Here is a 12,122-nt window from a genome sequence, read left to right on the forward strand (position 1 = left end):
CACATGTTGTACCACCATCAGTCACACTTCATAATGTTGTTGAATCATACACATCCTCATCATCTCAACCATCATCTACATCATTGCATTCAGCCCCTCGAGATCCAGAGTCTTTTTCTATGATCCCTAGTGCTTCAAAGTCTTAAACATCTCTCATTACAGCTCCAGAGTTATTGAATTCTTTTCCCACCAATCTGATGCCTTTGCCTATACCTACTATTAACCCAGACATGTCACACTCATCCTTGTTAGCTCTTCTCCCAGCAACACAATCTCCAATCCTTGTGGATCTTGATTTCCAACAAGAAAGTCTAAGTGTGGTGCTGCTAGTACCTTATGTAAGTCTTCATCCGATGCAAACAAGGTCGAAGAGTGGGATTTCTAAGAGAAAAGCTTTCTCAACTTCTGTCACATCATCAGTTGTGCCTATTACAGAACCATTTTCTTACAAAACAGCTAGTAAAGTTCCAGAATGGCAGGTTGCCTTGCAAGATGAGATCAATGCTTTGGAAGCTCAGAAGACTTGGACATTTGTACCTCTTCTTGTTGGCAAAAACTTGGTTGGTTGTAAGTGGGTGTACATGCTTAAGAAGAATCCAAATGGGTCTATAACGAAGTATAAAGCTCGCCTTGTAGCTAAAGGATATAGTCAAGAGGAGGGCATAAACTATACTGAGACTTTCTGTCTCGTAGTCAAGCTAACCACTGTCAGGTTAATTCTAGCCGTTGCAGCTCAATTTAATTGGAGTTTAAAACAATTGGATGTTCGAAATGTGTTTTACATGGTGATCTACTTCAAGAAGTTTATATGAGTCAGCCTCTTGGGTTTGTGAGTTCTTCTCATCCTTCCAATTATGTTTTCAAACTTTAGAAATCGTTGATGGGCCTTAAACAGACTCCCAAGGCATGGAATGAGAAATTTACAAGTTTCTTACTGGGTTTAGGCTTCAATGCCTTTCTTGCAGATCTTTCTTTGTTTGTCAAGAAGACCCCTACTGGTATTGTGATTTTATTACTTTATGTGGATGATATCATCCTAACTGGCAACAGTTCATCTCTTATTTCTGAAGTCATTTTGACCTTGACACAAGAATTCGATATGAAGGATTTGGATAATTTACATTACTTATTAGGTTTACAGATTACTTACAAGAACACATGCTTGTTTGTTTCCCAAACCAAGTATATTCAAGATCTTCTAGCCAAAGTCGATATGCAAGATGCAAAATCATGTGTCACACCATGTCCTCCTTATCACAAGTTATCAAAGATCGAATGAACACCGTATCATAGACCAGAACAATATCGTAGTATTGTTGGTGCATTACAATATTTGTCCTTTACTAGGTAGATATTGCATTTGCAGTCAATCAATGTTGCCAATTTATACAATCCTCTGGATATTCATGTAGTTGCAGTGAAACGAATTTTAAGGTATCTTAGTGAAACTCTTGATTTTGGCATTCATTTCACTCCTGGACCACTACATCTTCAAGCTTATAGCGATGCAGATTGGGCCGGGGATCCTAATGATCGACGGTTAACGTCTAGCTATGTTGTTTATCTTGGTAACACTCCTATTTTTTTGGGCCCCTAAGAAACAACACACGGTGTCCAGATCCTCTACTGAGGCTGAATATAGAACACTTGCCATTATTGCTACAGAAGTCTCTTTGATAAGGCAGCTTCTAAGTGATCTTCATGTTCCTTTATATGATGCTCCCGTTTTGTTCTGTGATAATATTTCAGCAATAGCATTGTCCTCTAATCATGTCTTTCATTCAAGAGCGAAACATATTGAGATAGACTACCATTTTGTCAAGGAACGTGTTATCAGAGGTGACTTAGCTGTGCAACATGTCTCTTCCAAGGAGCAATTTGCTGACGTTCTTACTAAAGGATTGTCTATTTCTCTGTTTCAAGATCATTGTTCCAATCTCATGCTGAGTTCTAATAAGCATGAGATTGAGGAGGGATGTAAAGGTATAAAAGCACAGGATCAATCCAACGGCTGATGTGTTGCCATGTGTCAAAAGATTAAGCTGATAAGTTTGTTAAGTTTGTTATGAGCTTGCTTAGTTCGTAAGGAAAGTGAAGTATATATAGAGATAGCTTGTAAGGATTCAGTGTAAAAAAAAAAATAATACAGAAGAATTGTTTTCTCATACTCTCTCTAACTTTCTGCAATCCCTTTCTCTCTCTAAGTGTGAAACCTCCATTTTTAAAGCTTCAAGCTTCTCTTCTTACATGCAGCAACGTTAAGTAAGCCAAGAATTTGCATTAACTCCAGAATGTATGCTTTAGCTCCCTCCCTTGCTGTTTTTCTTTTTTTTTTTTGGTAAACCCTTCCCTTGCTTTTTTGTGCTATCAAAAAGGTTCTTACTGCATACTGTGTTACTCACAATGTTGCCCGAGGCCACGAAGGCCACCTCTGCAATGTTCACTGAATTCTTTGACAATGAAGTTGAGTAGAGATGCTTGAGCAACCCGCCATGAACCTATACGAACAAATGAAACGGTTAAGATTGTTAACTTTTCTTTATACACATTTTTGACAAACATTTTATTCACATACTAATTTGGTTGGGTGCTGTTCTTACTTATTCGCACTATAAAAAATCTCATTGTATACTCTTCATAAGTGTATTTTTCTTTTTAAATATAAAAAATTGAGAATATACAATTAATTTTTTGGAATGCTAACTTATTTAGTTTTGAGTGCTATATTGTGGAGAATCTCCAAAAGATAGGATATGTATGTAGTTTTCTGGATGCCAATAATTATGTTTGAAATCACATGGGTGGAAAGCAATATTCTTTCCACTTACCTTAGTGCTATTGGGAAACTGCTAGAGAGAATCTCCGAAATATAGGATATGTACGTAGTTTTCTGGATGCCAATAATTGTGTTTGAAATCACATGGGTGGAAAGCAATATTCTTTCCACTTACCTTAGTGCTATTGGGAAACTGCTAGAAAAAACTAAAAGAATTATTTCAACCCTAAATTACCCTTTGTCGATAATGATATGGCTTTGTAAGTTTTTTCTTTATAAAGGAGTTGTCTTTAACAGCATGTATCCATTCTCACTTGTAAATGAGAGGTGTATATATATATTTTTATTTTAAAGTCCTAAGTTATTAGCATTATTAGAAGAAACAGAAAATATAATAATGTTACATATATATATGTGGGTTTCATCTCTATTAGAGAGATGGTACAAAACACAAATGCTAATTTCTTACAATCTATTTTGCATCTTTGTTTGTATCATCTCTCTAATAGAGATGAGACCACATGCGTTGGTGGGCCATACTTATTAGAGAGATGGTACAAATAGATGGTAAATGTAGCATTACGCTATAAATAAATCATGTTTTTAGATCTTATTATGTAGACTACATAATGGGTCGTTTAATGGTTGGATTCTTTCTTTAGTATTTAAAGAAGTATTCCAACCAACAACTGCTACAGTATGTGGTTTACAAAATATAATTAAAGTAGGTAATCTTTCTAGTGCCTGTAAATACCAAATAATAAGTTGGAACATTTAATTAATATTATGCGATCCTCAACAGACTAGGGGTGGGTTCGGTTTCATTTGGTTAGATTTTTTGCCAAAACTAATATCGAACCAAAACTTCGGTTCGATTTTCTTTGGGTTTGGTTTGGTTTCGGTACGGTTTCGGTTTGGTTTTTATTTATTTTTTTAATTTTATAAAACTTGATCATTTTTTTAATATGAAATTTAGGAAAGAGGCTTGCATTGGTGGACTAATAATAAGAAAATGGGGAAAGTGGGAAGGTAGTTGTACATATACAAGATCATATAAACTAACCTTAATCTATCAACTACCTCAATTGCATAGAACAATGATCACCATATCCATTCAAAAAGCAAACAAATAGAGAAGCTTTTCCAAGTTCCAAAACCTTCCAAAACTTTCAATTATAACCAATGGAATATATTCCCTAACTGAATCAAGTATGCTCCTTGAAAAAGCCTTAGTCTTAGTTTCAAACTTGGCAACAAAGTTTCACCAAAAAAAAAAAAAAAAAATTATGGGCATACATTTGGTTCGATTCGGTTTTTCCTTTTTCGGTTCAAATTTTTTTTTTTCGGTTTTCGGTTTTTTGAACCCATCCCTCAACAATAATTAACAAACAAACCTGTTGCTTGCGAATTGGTTCAAAATCCTCAAAGGCCTTCTGAGAGAAGAGCTCTTCCGTTAGGATTTTTTTTAGGGACGTTTTGATATAGGCACCTGCATTTTTAATTTTTTAGACTAAACATCTGTTCATTTAGAAATTTGATTAAACATTTTCCTACAATTTTAGTGTCATATGGTTTTTATTTGCCCTTTTTATAGTACTTAAATTACAAAGCCTGCCATAGATTTTATCAAAGAAAAACATTGATGCCTAGAATCCTAAATTCTTCACGATAACAAAAAAAAAAAAAAAAGGTTTCCTAAATTCTTGCCTAACTTATATCTCAGAGTTTGAACAAAACAAATACTGCTTAATACATATCCTCCTTGCATATAAGAAGCATTTGAATTTCATAATATATATTAATCATAATTATTTCCTACCAGAAAATCTTTCCACCTCCATGACAACTTATGTCCCTCGTGCATGATTTTGTTTTTCTTATGAAGAAAAAAGGTCTTCCACTCCTCTTCTAACCCTCTTAATTTGTAGCTGCAATTGAACTATTGCTGAATCATGAGCGCATAATATAGGTACGCTTTGCCTTGTGCTTTGGTACATTTAATGTACATTTTGGTATGTATATATATTTGGTACGGCATGTAAAGCGAGTTTGTAATGTAGCAGTGTTTTTGCTCGATACGTAATGATAATTTAGTCCGTAACACTTATTTTGTACTTAAAGTAATATTATTTTGAACGTACCAGTCATTTGGTACATAAAGTAATATTAATTTTAAACGTACCAGTCATTAATTTGGTACATAAATAATATTAATTTTGAACCTACATGTCATTTGTTACATAAAGTGATGTTAATTTTGAACCTACCACGTATTTGTTACGTAAAGTAATATTAATTTTGAACGTACCAGTCCTTTGGTACATAAAATAGTATTAGTTTGAACGTACCAGTCATTTGGTACATAAACTAATATTTAATTTTGAATGTACCAGTTATTTGGTACGTAAAATAATATTTAATTTTGAACGTACCAGTCATTTGGTACGTAATGTAATTACCGTAACAAACATGTTTGTTATTGTAATTAAAAACGTACTAAATATTGTTTGTGCAATGTGAGTTTGGAACGTACTAGTCATTTGGTACGTAAACTAATATTTAATTTTGAACGTACCAGTCATTTGGTACGTAAAGTAATATTTAATTTTGAAGGTTACCGTAACAAACATATTTTTTATTGTAATTAAAATATCTCACTCTTGAAGTTCCAATTTTGAAGGTAACTGTGCCCTAGCTTGTACACATTATTTGGCATTCTTCTTACACGTTTTTTTGTGTGAATAGTAATCTTTCTTGCAGGTTTCATATCTGCCTGCTTTTAAAAATTTGGTCAAATTGGAGCTGGTTCTTCGCCATCGCAATTATTGGGAGTGTCTAACACAGACTTTGAAGAACTCACATATTCTGGAACATATTGTCTTTCAAAATAATATAAGATATAATTTCACTTGTGCTATATGATATGTATCAAGAAAATATACCAGCCATACTGGAGGATCCCCAATCCATTAAAGAAAGTCACAGTTCATTTTCTTCACAACCTGATGAGTTGCTTGGTTGCTATCTAATCGTTGCCAAGCACAATTAAAAATTTCGAAACCAATCTCTTCCAAAATATAGCTTGTTGCAAAAAAAACATTATTAATGCGCATTATATTCATATGAACTACACTCTTTAAATCAAGCTCCGATGACACCGATGTGAAGCCAAGCAAACACAAGATCCTCTCTTGTTGCCAAACGGGAACTAGATAAATTTGTAAAAACAACCACCAACCAAAATGAAAAATTTCATTTGAATTTCAAACATGGGAGATCACAAATTTCAAACGTGAAGATTAATTTCCAAACATTATGAGCAAGAAGAAAATATTCCCCTAAAAAAGAGGCCACATAAAAATAAAAATAAAAATAAAAAACTCTTAAAAGGACATATTTGGAAACCGATAATTAGAATTTTAGCTTAAAAAAATATGTAATTTAAATAAACAACAAATGTTGACGTGGCTCTTGGTTAAAGTGTCTTAATCAAATCTTAAAAAGAAACAAATGTTTGATCTAAAAGTTGTTAAAAAATTGCAGGGGATTCTAATATAATTAGAATTTGAGCTTAAAAAAATATGTAATTTAAATAAACAACAAATGTTGACGTTGCTGTTGGTTAAAGCGTCTTAATCAAATCTTAAAAAGAAACAAATGTTTGATCTAAAAGTTGTTAAAAAATTGCAGGGGATTCTAATTATCACTTTTTTTTAATTACTCTCCAGCGTGGACTAGCCATGGCAGCATATACAATGGACTTGGTATCATACGTAATGACACGGATGGCCTCGGTGACGGTACGACTGGAGAAAACAGCTTCATGCTGCCTTAGGGTTTTAGAAACCACTTCCGGTGACGATATCACGATGGCTGGCTTTAAACCTAATTTCAGGCTAAAGAGCGGGCCATGAATTTTGGACAGATCAAGGAACTCGTCATGAAGGCGTTTGTTGAGGAGTTGAGGAAGGCTCCCAAGTATTGGCCGTCCAGAAGGTCCTGGTGGGGAATTCTTCCAGTTCTTAGGATTGACTAAGGACTCGGATTCCGATTACGATTAGGGGTTTTTAACTTTAATCCTATAAGAAGTTTGAAATTTAAAATAAACTTGGTGTTAGATTACTTATTGATTATAATTCCTTGATCTGTTCTTACTTCAAAATAATTAATGTGCATTTTATTTAATGTCACCCATTAAGTATTTAAATTTATTAATATACAAATTTTAATTTATTTTTTGACCAAAAAAGAGTTTTTTAATTTATTAATTTTATTTAACATTCTTCAAACTTGAAAGACACAACTAATGTACTTAGTACTAAAATGTATTATATCGAACTAATGTATTTAAATGTTAGTACCGAAATGTATGTACCAAAATATATGCACTGAAATGTATTATATTAAATTAATGTATCTAAATGTGTGTACCGAAATGTATGCACTGAAATGTTAGTACCGAAATGTATTATATTGAATTAATGTACCTAAATGTTTGTATCGAAATGTATGTACGAAAATATGTGTACCAAAATGTATTATAATGAATTTAATGTACATAAATGAAGAAGACAAAGTACACCGAAATATATTGTATAACAAAAATTAATTTATCTAAATGTTTACAACAAAATATATTAAGATAAATGAAATGAAAATGAAAATTATAATGAAACAAAATTAATATATTAAAAAAAAAGAAAAAATTAAAAAATTAAAAAATAATTAATAAATGAGATTATTAATGTATCAAAGGACTAAAATTAGATTTTGATCTTACTCATGATTTAATCTAAAAGTTATTTTTACCAAGGATTAAAATAAAGTTTTCTATTACGATTATTGTAGCCACTGCAATGAGCATGTATAAAGGGAAGGACGATAAATAGGTTGAAATTGCTAATGATATGGAAGTGGAAGTAAGTTGCAGGAAATCCGTGGTATTTTGTGAGTCTTCTCGTATCTGTTCCCTACGTGTCTCTGAGCGTGCTTATATATATCAATTCTTCACTCGATTGATTAATTTAAAATGGCAATTTCCACGATAAGATAATTAAAAAAAAAAATATAAAATAAAATAAAATAAAGTAGAGCTAGTTGGGTTTTTGCTCAATTTTTATTCATACATACTTTTTGGACAGATCACTTTATACATGCACATATAGGATCAACGACCACCCTTTGGAGTTTCCAAAAACTTATCAACCATTATTCTTCCTCTCACAATTAACCATGGCAGTCCTCGAGCTCCTCTTCCTCTTCTCTTTTCTCTTGACCATCCCTCTTCTTCTCCGTCCAGTCTTTGTCTCCAAATCCGAAACCCTACTCCCTCCAAGCCCCTTAGCCCTACCCATCATCGGCCACTTCTACCTCCTCGGTCCTCTCCTCCACCGATCTTTCTACAAACTCTCCCTGCAGTTTGGCCCCTTATTCTCTCTCCGTCTTGGCTCCGTCCCATGCATTGTGGTTACCTCGCCAGAGATTGCAAAAGAGTTCCTCAAAACCCACGAGCTGTCCTTCATATCCCGTGCTCAAACCATCGCCATCGAACGCCTGACCTACAATTACTCTACCCCAGGATTTGCACCCTACGGGCCTTATTATAAATTGATCAAGAAGCTCAGCGTTAATGAGTTCCTAAGCAATCGTAATGTCAGCAACTTTGCTTCGATTCGAACCCAAGAGTACCTAAGTCTTTTGAGGCTCTTGGCCAAGAAAGCTGAGAGTGGTGAAGCTATCAATCTCACCGAGGAGTTACCAAGGAATTTCAACAATGTGATCGCAAAAATGATGTTGGGGAATTCTAAGGGGTCTAGTGCCGAAGGCAGAGATGAGGAGGCTAGGCTTGTGGCGAGAGAGGTAACAAGGATTTTTGGGGAGTTTAATTTGTCCGATTTTGTTTGGTTTTGCAAGAAGTTGGATTTGCAGGGATTTGGGAAGAGAATTGAAAACACTCATAGGAGATACGACGCGTTGATGGAGAAGGTTATTTCAGAACGTGAAGAACTGAGGAAGAAAAACATGAAAAATGGAGGAGGCAATGTTGAAGAGGAGATGGTGTTGAAGGATTTTCTTGATGTTTTGCTTGATTTGTTGGAAAAAGGGAGTGGTGAGATTGAGGGTGTCAAATTTACCAGAGTTCACATCAAGGCTTTAATCATGGTACGTAAAAACTGTTTTTGGCTCAAATTGAATTTTTCTGTGTTTATTAATTAGTTTAGTAACATATGCATGATTTTTGGAAAATGCATGAAAGAAAACTTGATAGTGGTTTTCACTTTACTTGTAAGTGAGAAATTTTATATTTGAATTTTATGATAGCAATTTTGATACTAATTTCCTTTTTTAGAAAATGCGATTTTAATCCTTGGTTAAGATTATAGTTAGAGAAATGTCTTATGCAAGATTAAATATTGATTATAGTCCCTTGACTACACATCCATGTCAATATATATTATCCATGTTAGCATTTAGTTTTCTGGGTGGTTTTGTTGATTCTATTTTTCCAACATTGTCCTTATGTGATGATGGACAATAACAAATTTTAAATGCTGAGTTATGAGTGTGCAATTATTACTTAATATATTTTCAATTGTTGTCCATTTTAAAGACAAAAGTTCAGTTGTATGAATCTTTCATCGTCCTCTTCTATGGTGTTGTGCAGATTCGTTTCTTTGTCTAGGAAGTTTAGCATTTCCACTAAAATCGTGTGGGATTTTTTGTTTTGTTGTTGTTGTTGTAGGATTTGCTGTTTGTTTGTTGGATACCTGATATATATTAGTTCAATATTTGTATATATGATCTGCATATTTGTGCTGCACATGGTTTCAAATAGTTCTCATGCCATTAGCTCCTCTATATTTTGGCACACTATAGAAATGAGGTACACAAATCCAACATAGGTACCATGGTTGAGGTATGTTAAAATTCTAAGAATGTCTTTTTAATTTGCAGGTACTATGTATTAGGTACCATGTATCTATATAGATACTATGGTATAGGTACCATGGTTTAGATACATTATTTACTTATTTGGTATGATGTATTCATTAAAATTTGATTTCTCGAGTTTTGTTTCATTGTGATATGAAACTTTTTGAATTCTAATCAATAATTTCGTTTTCTTATTTGATATGTAACTGAATTTCTTATTTGATAGCTCAATTGTTTTTAGATGTAGTTATCTTTTATAGGAGGAAATGTACTCAAATCAAATATTAATTGTGGGGGTATTTTAAGAACTAAAATACACAGAAAGACATTAAATCCAATGAAATATGAGTTTTAATGTTAATCCTGAGGTCGACATCCAGTCAAGGGATTAATGTAAATTTTTATCTTATACCAGGTTTTTATGAAAAGTTGATCTTAGCCAAGGATTAAACTCCACTTACCCCGTAGTTTTTTCCCTCATTAATGTAAACAAATCGTTGTATAAAAAAACTTGATAATGAAGACAAGTGTTTGGTTTTTCAGCAAGTGCCTCTTTACCATAGTGGTGGAAAGATGTTGAGTTTTTGCATGACGGTGAAATCTGACCTCTAATCTAACAAAATGTATCGTTTGACAAAAATAAATAAAAAATAAAAAATAACCAAGGGTTTGGTTTGTATGCATGATTTTTGGACGTGGCATGAGTTCAACCCAATAATCGAAACATATAGGACTATGCGGCGATGCATGCATGATTTCTCTGAAAATCGTAACTCCTCCACTGCATATGCATGTATCACGAACTCACGTTAGGTCGGATTTTCCTCTGTCCTTTTTGACATGAACTCTTGTGAGGGTTTTATTGATTTGAGAGGACAAAAGGGGAGTGCCATCAGCACTCTCTTGTGAGCGTTTTATTGAATTGAGAGAATAAAAGGGACTCTTGATCAGCACTCTAGTTTTTCAAGAGCTGTGTTAACGTCAGTCTTGCATGCATATATAACATTGTAATAGTTGTTGATGTGTGTGGTTACACAACCTAAATTAACTATACTAGTGGTTGTGAAAGTGTGTTATATCTTGTACGCATCTAAGTTCAAATCACCTTTTCATAAATCACAGTAGTGGAACTATCATAATGTTATTAAATTGCAGGAGACTCACCTGAATTAATCCTTTTTCATGAAGTAGTGTTATTTACATTCAAAAATTGTGTAAGAATTAGATATTTTATGACTCTCATATGCTCTTCAAAATTTTAAATATTATGGGGTGAACATCTAGAAACTCATTTCTTATGTATACGCATATAAGTTATATATAGCTCCCTATTGTGTCATATTTCCTTCAAAGTGGAGATGCACTCCCTTAATTGTTTATCTCAATAAATTTAGTCTTTCCCATGAACAGATTGTTCTTTTTCAGGGTTTCTTCACTGCAGGTACAGATGCAACCGCCATTTTAATAGAGTGGGCGCTGGCAGAGCTCATCAACCATCCAAAGGTGCTCAAGAAAGTAAGGGAGGAGATTGATCAAGCCGTGGGGAACAAACGACTACTCGTAGAATCCGACGGTCCAAACCTTCCATACATCCAAGCCGTCATAAAAGAAGCATGTAGGCTACACCCACCAGTGTCTGTGGTCACAAGAAAATGTGTAGAAAAATGTAAATTTGGAAAATATGTGATCCCAGAAAACACAATGCTATTTGTGAATGTTTGGGCCATTGGAAGGGACCCGACGTACTGGGAAAATCCTTTGGACTTTCAACCTGAAAGATTCTTGTCACCACCACTCAGTGGAGGAAGAGATGGAACGAGTGCATTAGATGTTAGGGGGCAACATTTTGAGCTGCTTCCGTTTGGGTCTGGGAGGAGGATATGCCCTGGTGTGAACTTGGTCATGCAAATGCTGCCAAGCCTACTTGGTGCTATGGTTCAATGCTTTGATTGGAAAGTTATAGGACCACAGCAGAAGAAAATGAACGGTAACGATCTTATTCTTGAAATGGATGAACGGCCAGGAATGACAACTCCTCGAGCCCATGATCTAGTTTGTATTCCAGTGGCACGTCTCAACCTACTTGATGTCCTTGACCCGTAAAGCAGGTAGTGATCATGTTGTTGATTATGAAAATGTTTGAAAGCTTTTGTTAATAAAAAAGTTTGAGACCTTGATGTGGGTTTCAGATTTAATGTGCCAATAAAAAGGTAATGTCTGTAATGTCTGAACGGTACAAGCTTTACTTAAAGCACAAAGTAGCTAATTAACCAGCGAACTAATCACTTCCTAACAAATATTGTAACTTTTCCAGACGTGGCATTGATTTACATAGTAACCAATAATCAAGAGACATCTGTAATCAGTTTTTATCAAGGTATTAAATTATTATTTATGTCAAATGCTATTATTG

At 34.1% G+C, this 12,122-nt stretch overlaps 2 protein-coding genes across 2 annotated transcripts; both read left to right on the forward strand.

The window, feature by feature from the left end:
* The first annotated feature begins 230 nt into the window (after positions 1-230).
* On the forward strand, positions 231-812 carry LOC139194637 (uncharacterized mitochondrial protein AtMg00820-like). The gene has a single exon (XM_070819526.1). It carries the CDS (start codon positions 231-233, stop codon positions 810-812), a length of 582 nt encoding a protein of 193 aa, XP_070675627.1.
* A 7,134-nt stretch (positions 813-7,946) lies between these two features.
* Positions 7,947-12,006, forward strand: LOC103418814 ((2S)-flavanone 2-hydroxylase-like). The gene is made up of 2 exons (XM_008356925.4): positions 7,947-8,938; positions 11,135-12,006. Exons 1-2 carry the CDS (start codon positions 8,009-8,011, stop codon positions 11,810-11,812), a joined length of 1,608 nt encoding a protein of 535 aa, XP_008355147.3. The 5' UTR covers positions 7,947-8,008; the 3' UTR covers positions 11,813-12,006.
* The last annotated feature ends 116 nt before the right edge of the window (positions 12,007-12,122 follow it).

The sequence above is a fragment of the Malus domestica genome, chromosome 03 (assembly GCF_042453785.1).
Source record: "Malus domestica chromosome 03, GDT2T_hap1".
In the NCBI taxonomy this organism is placed as follows: domain Eukaryota; kingdom Viridiplantae; phylum Streptophyta; class Magnoliopsida; order Rosales; family Rosaceae; genus Malus; species Malus domestica.

Coding starts and splice junctions, on each gene's coding strand:
- LOC103418814 (XM_008356925.4), top strand. CDS start 8,009: ATGGCAGTCCTCGAGCTCCTCTTCCTCTTCTCTTTTCTCTTGACCATC. Junction 8,939..11,134: donor ACATCAAGGCTTTAATCATG/GTACGTAAAAAC, acceptor GTTCTTTTTCAG/GGTTTCTTCACTGCAGGTAC.
- LOC139194637 (XM_070819526.1), top strand. CDS start 231: ATGTCACACTCATCCTTGTTAGCTCTTCTCCCAGCAACACAATCTCCA.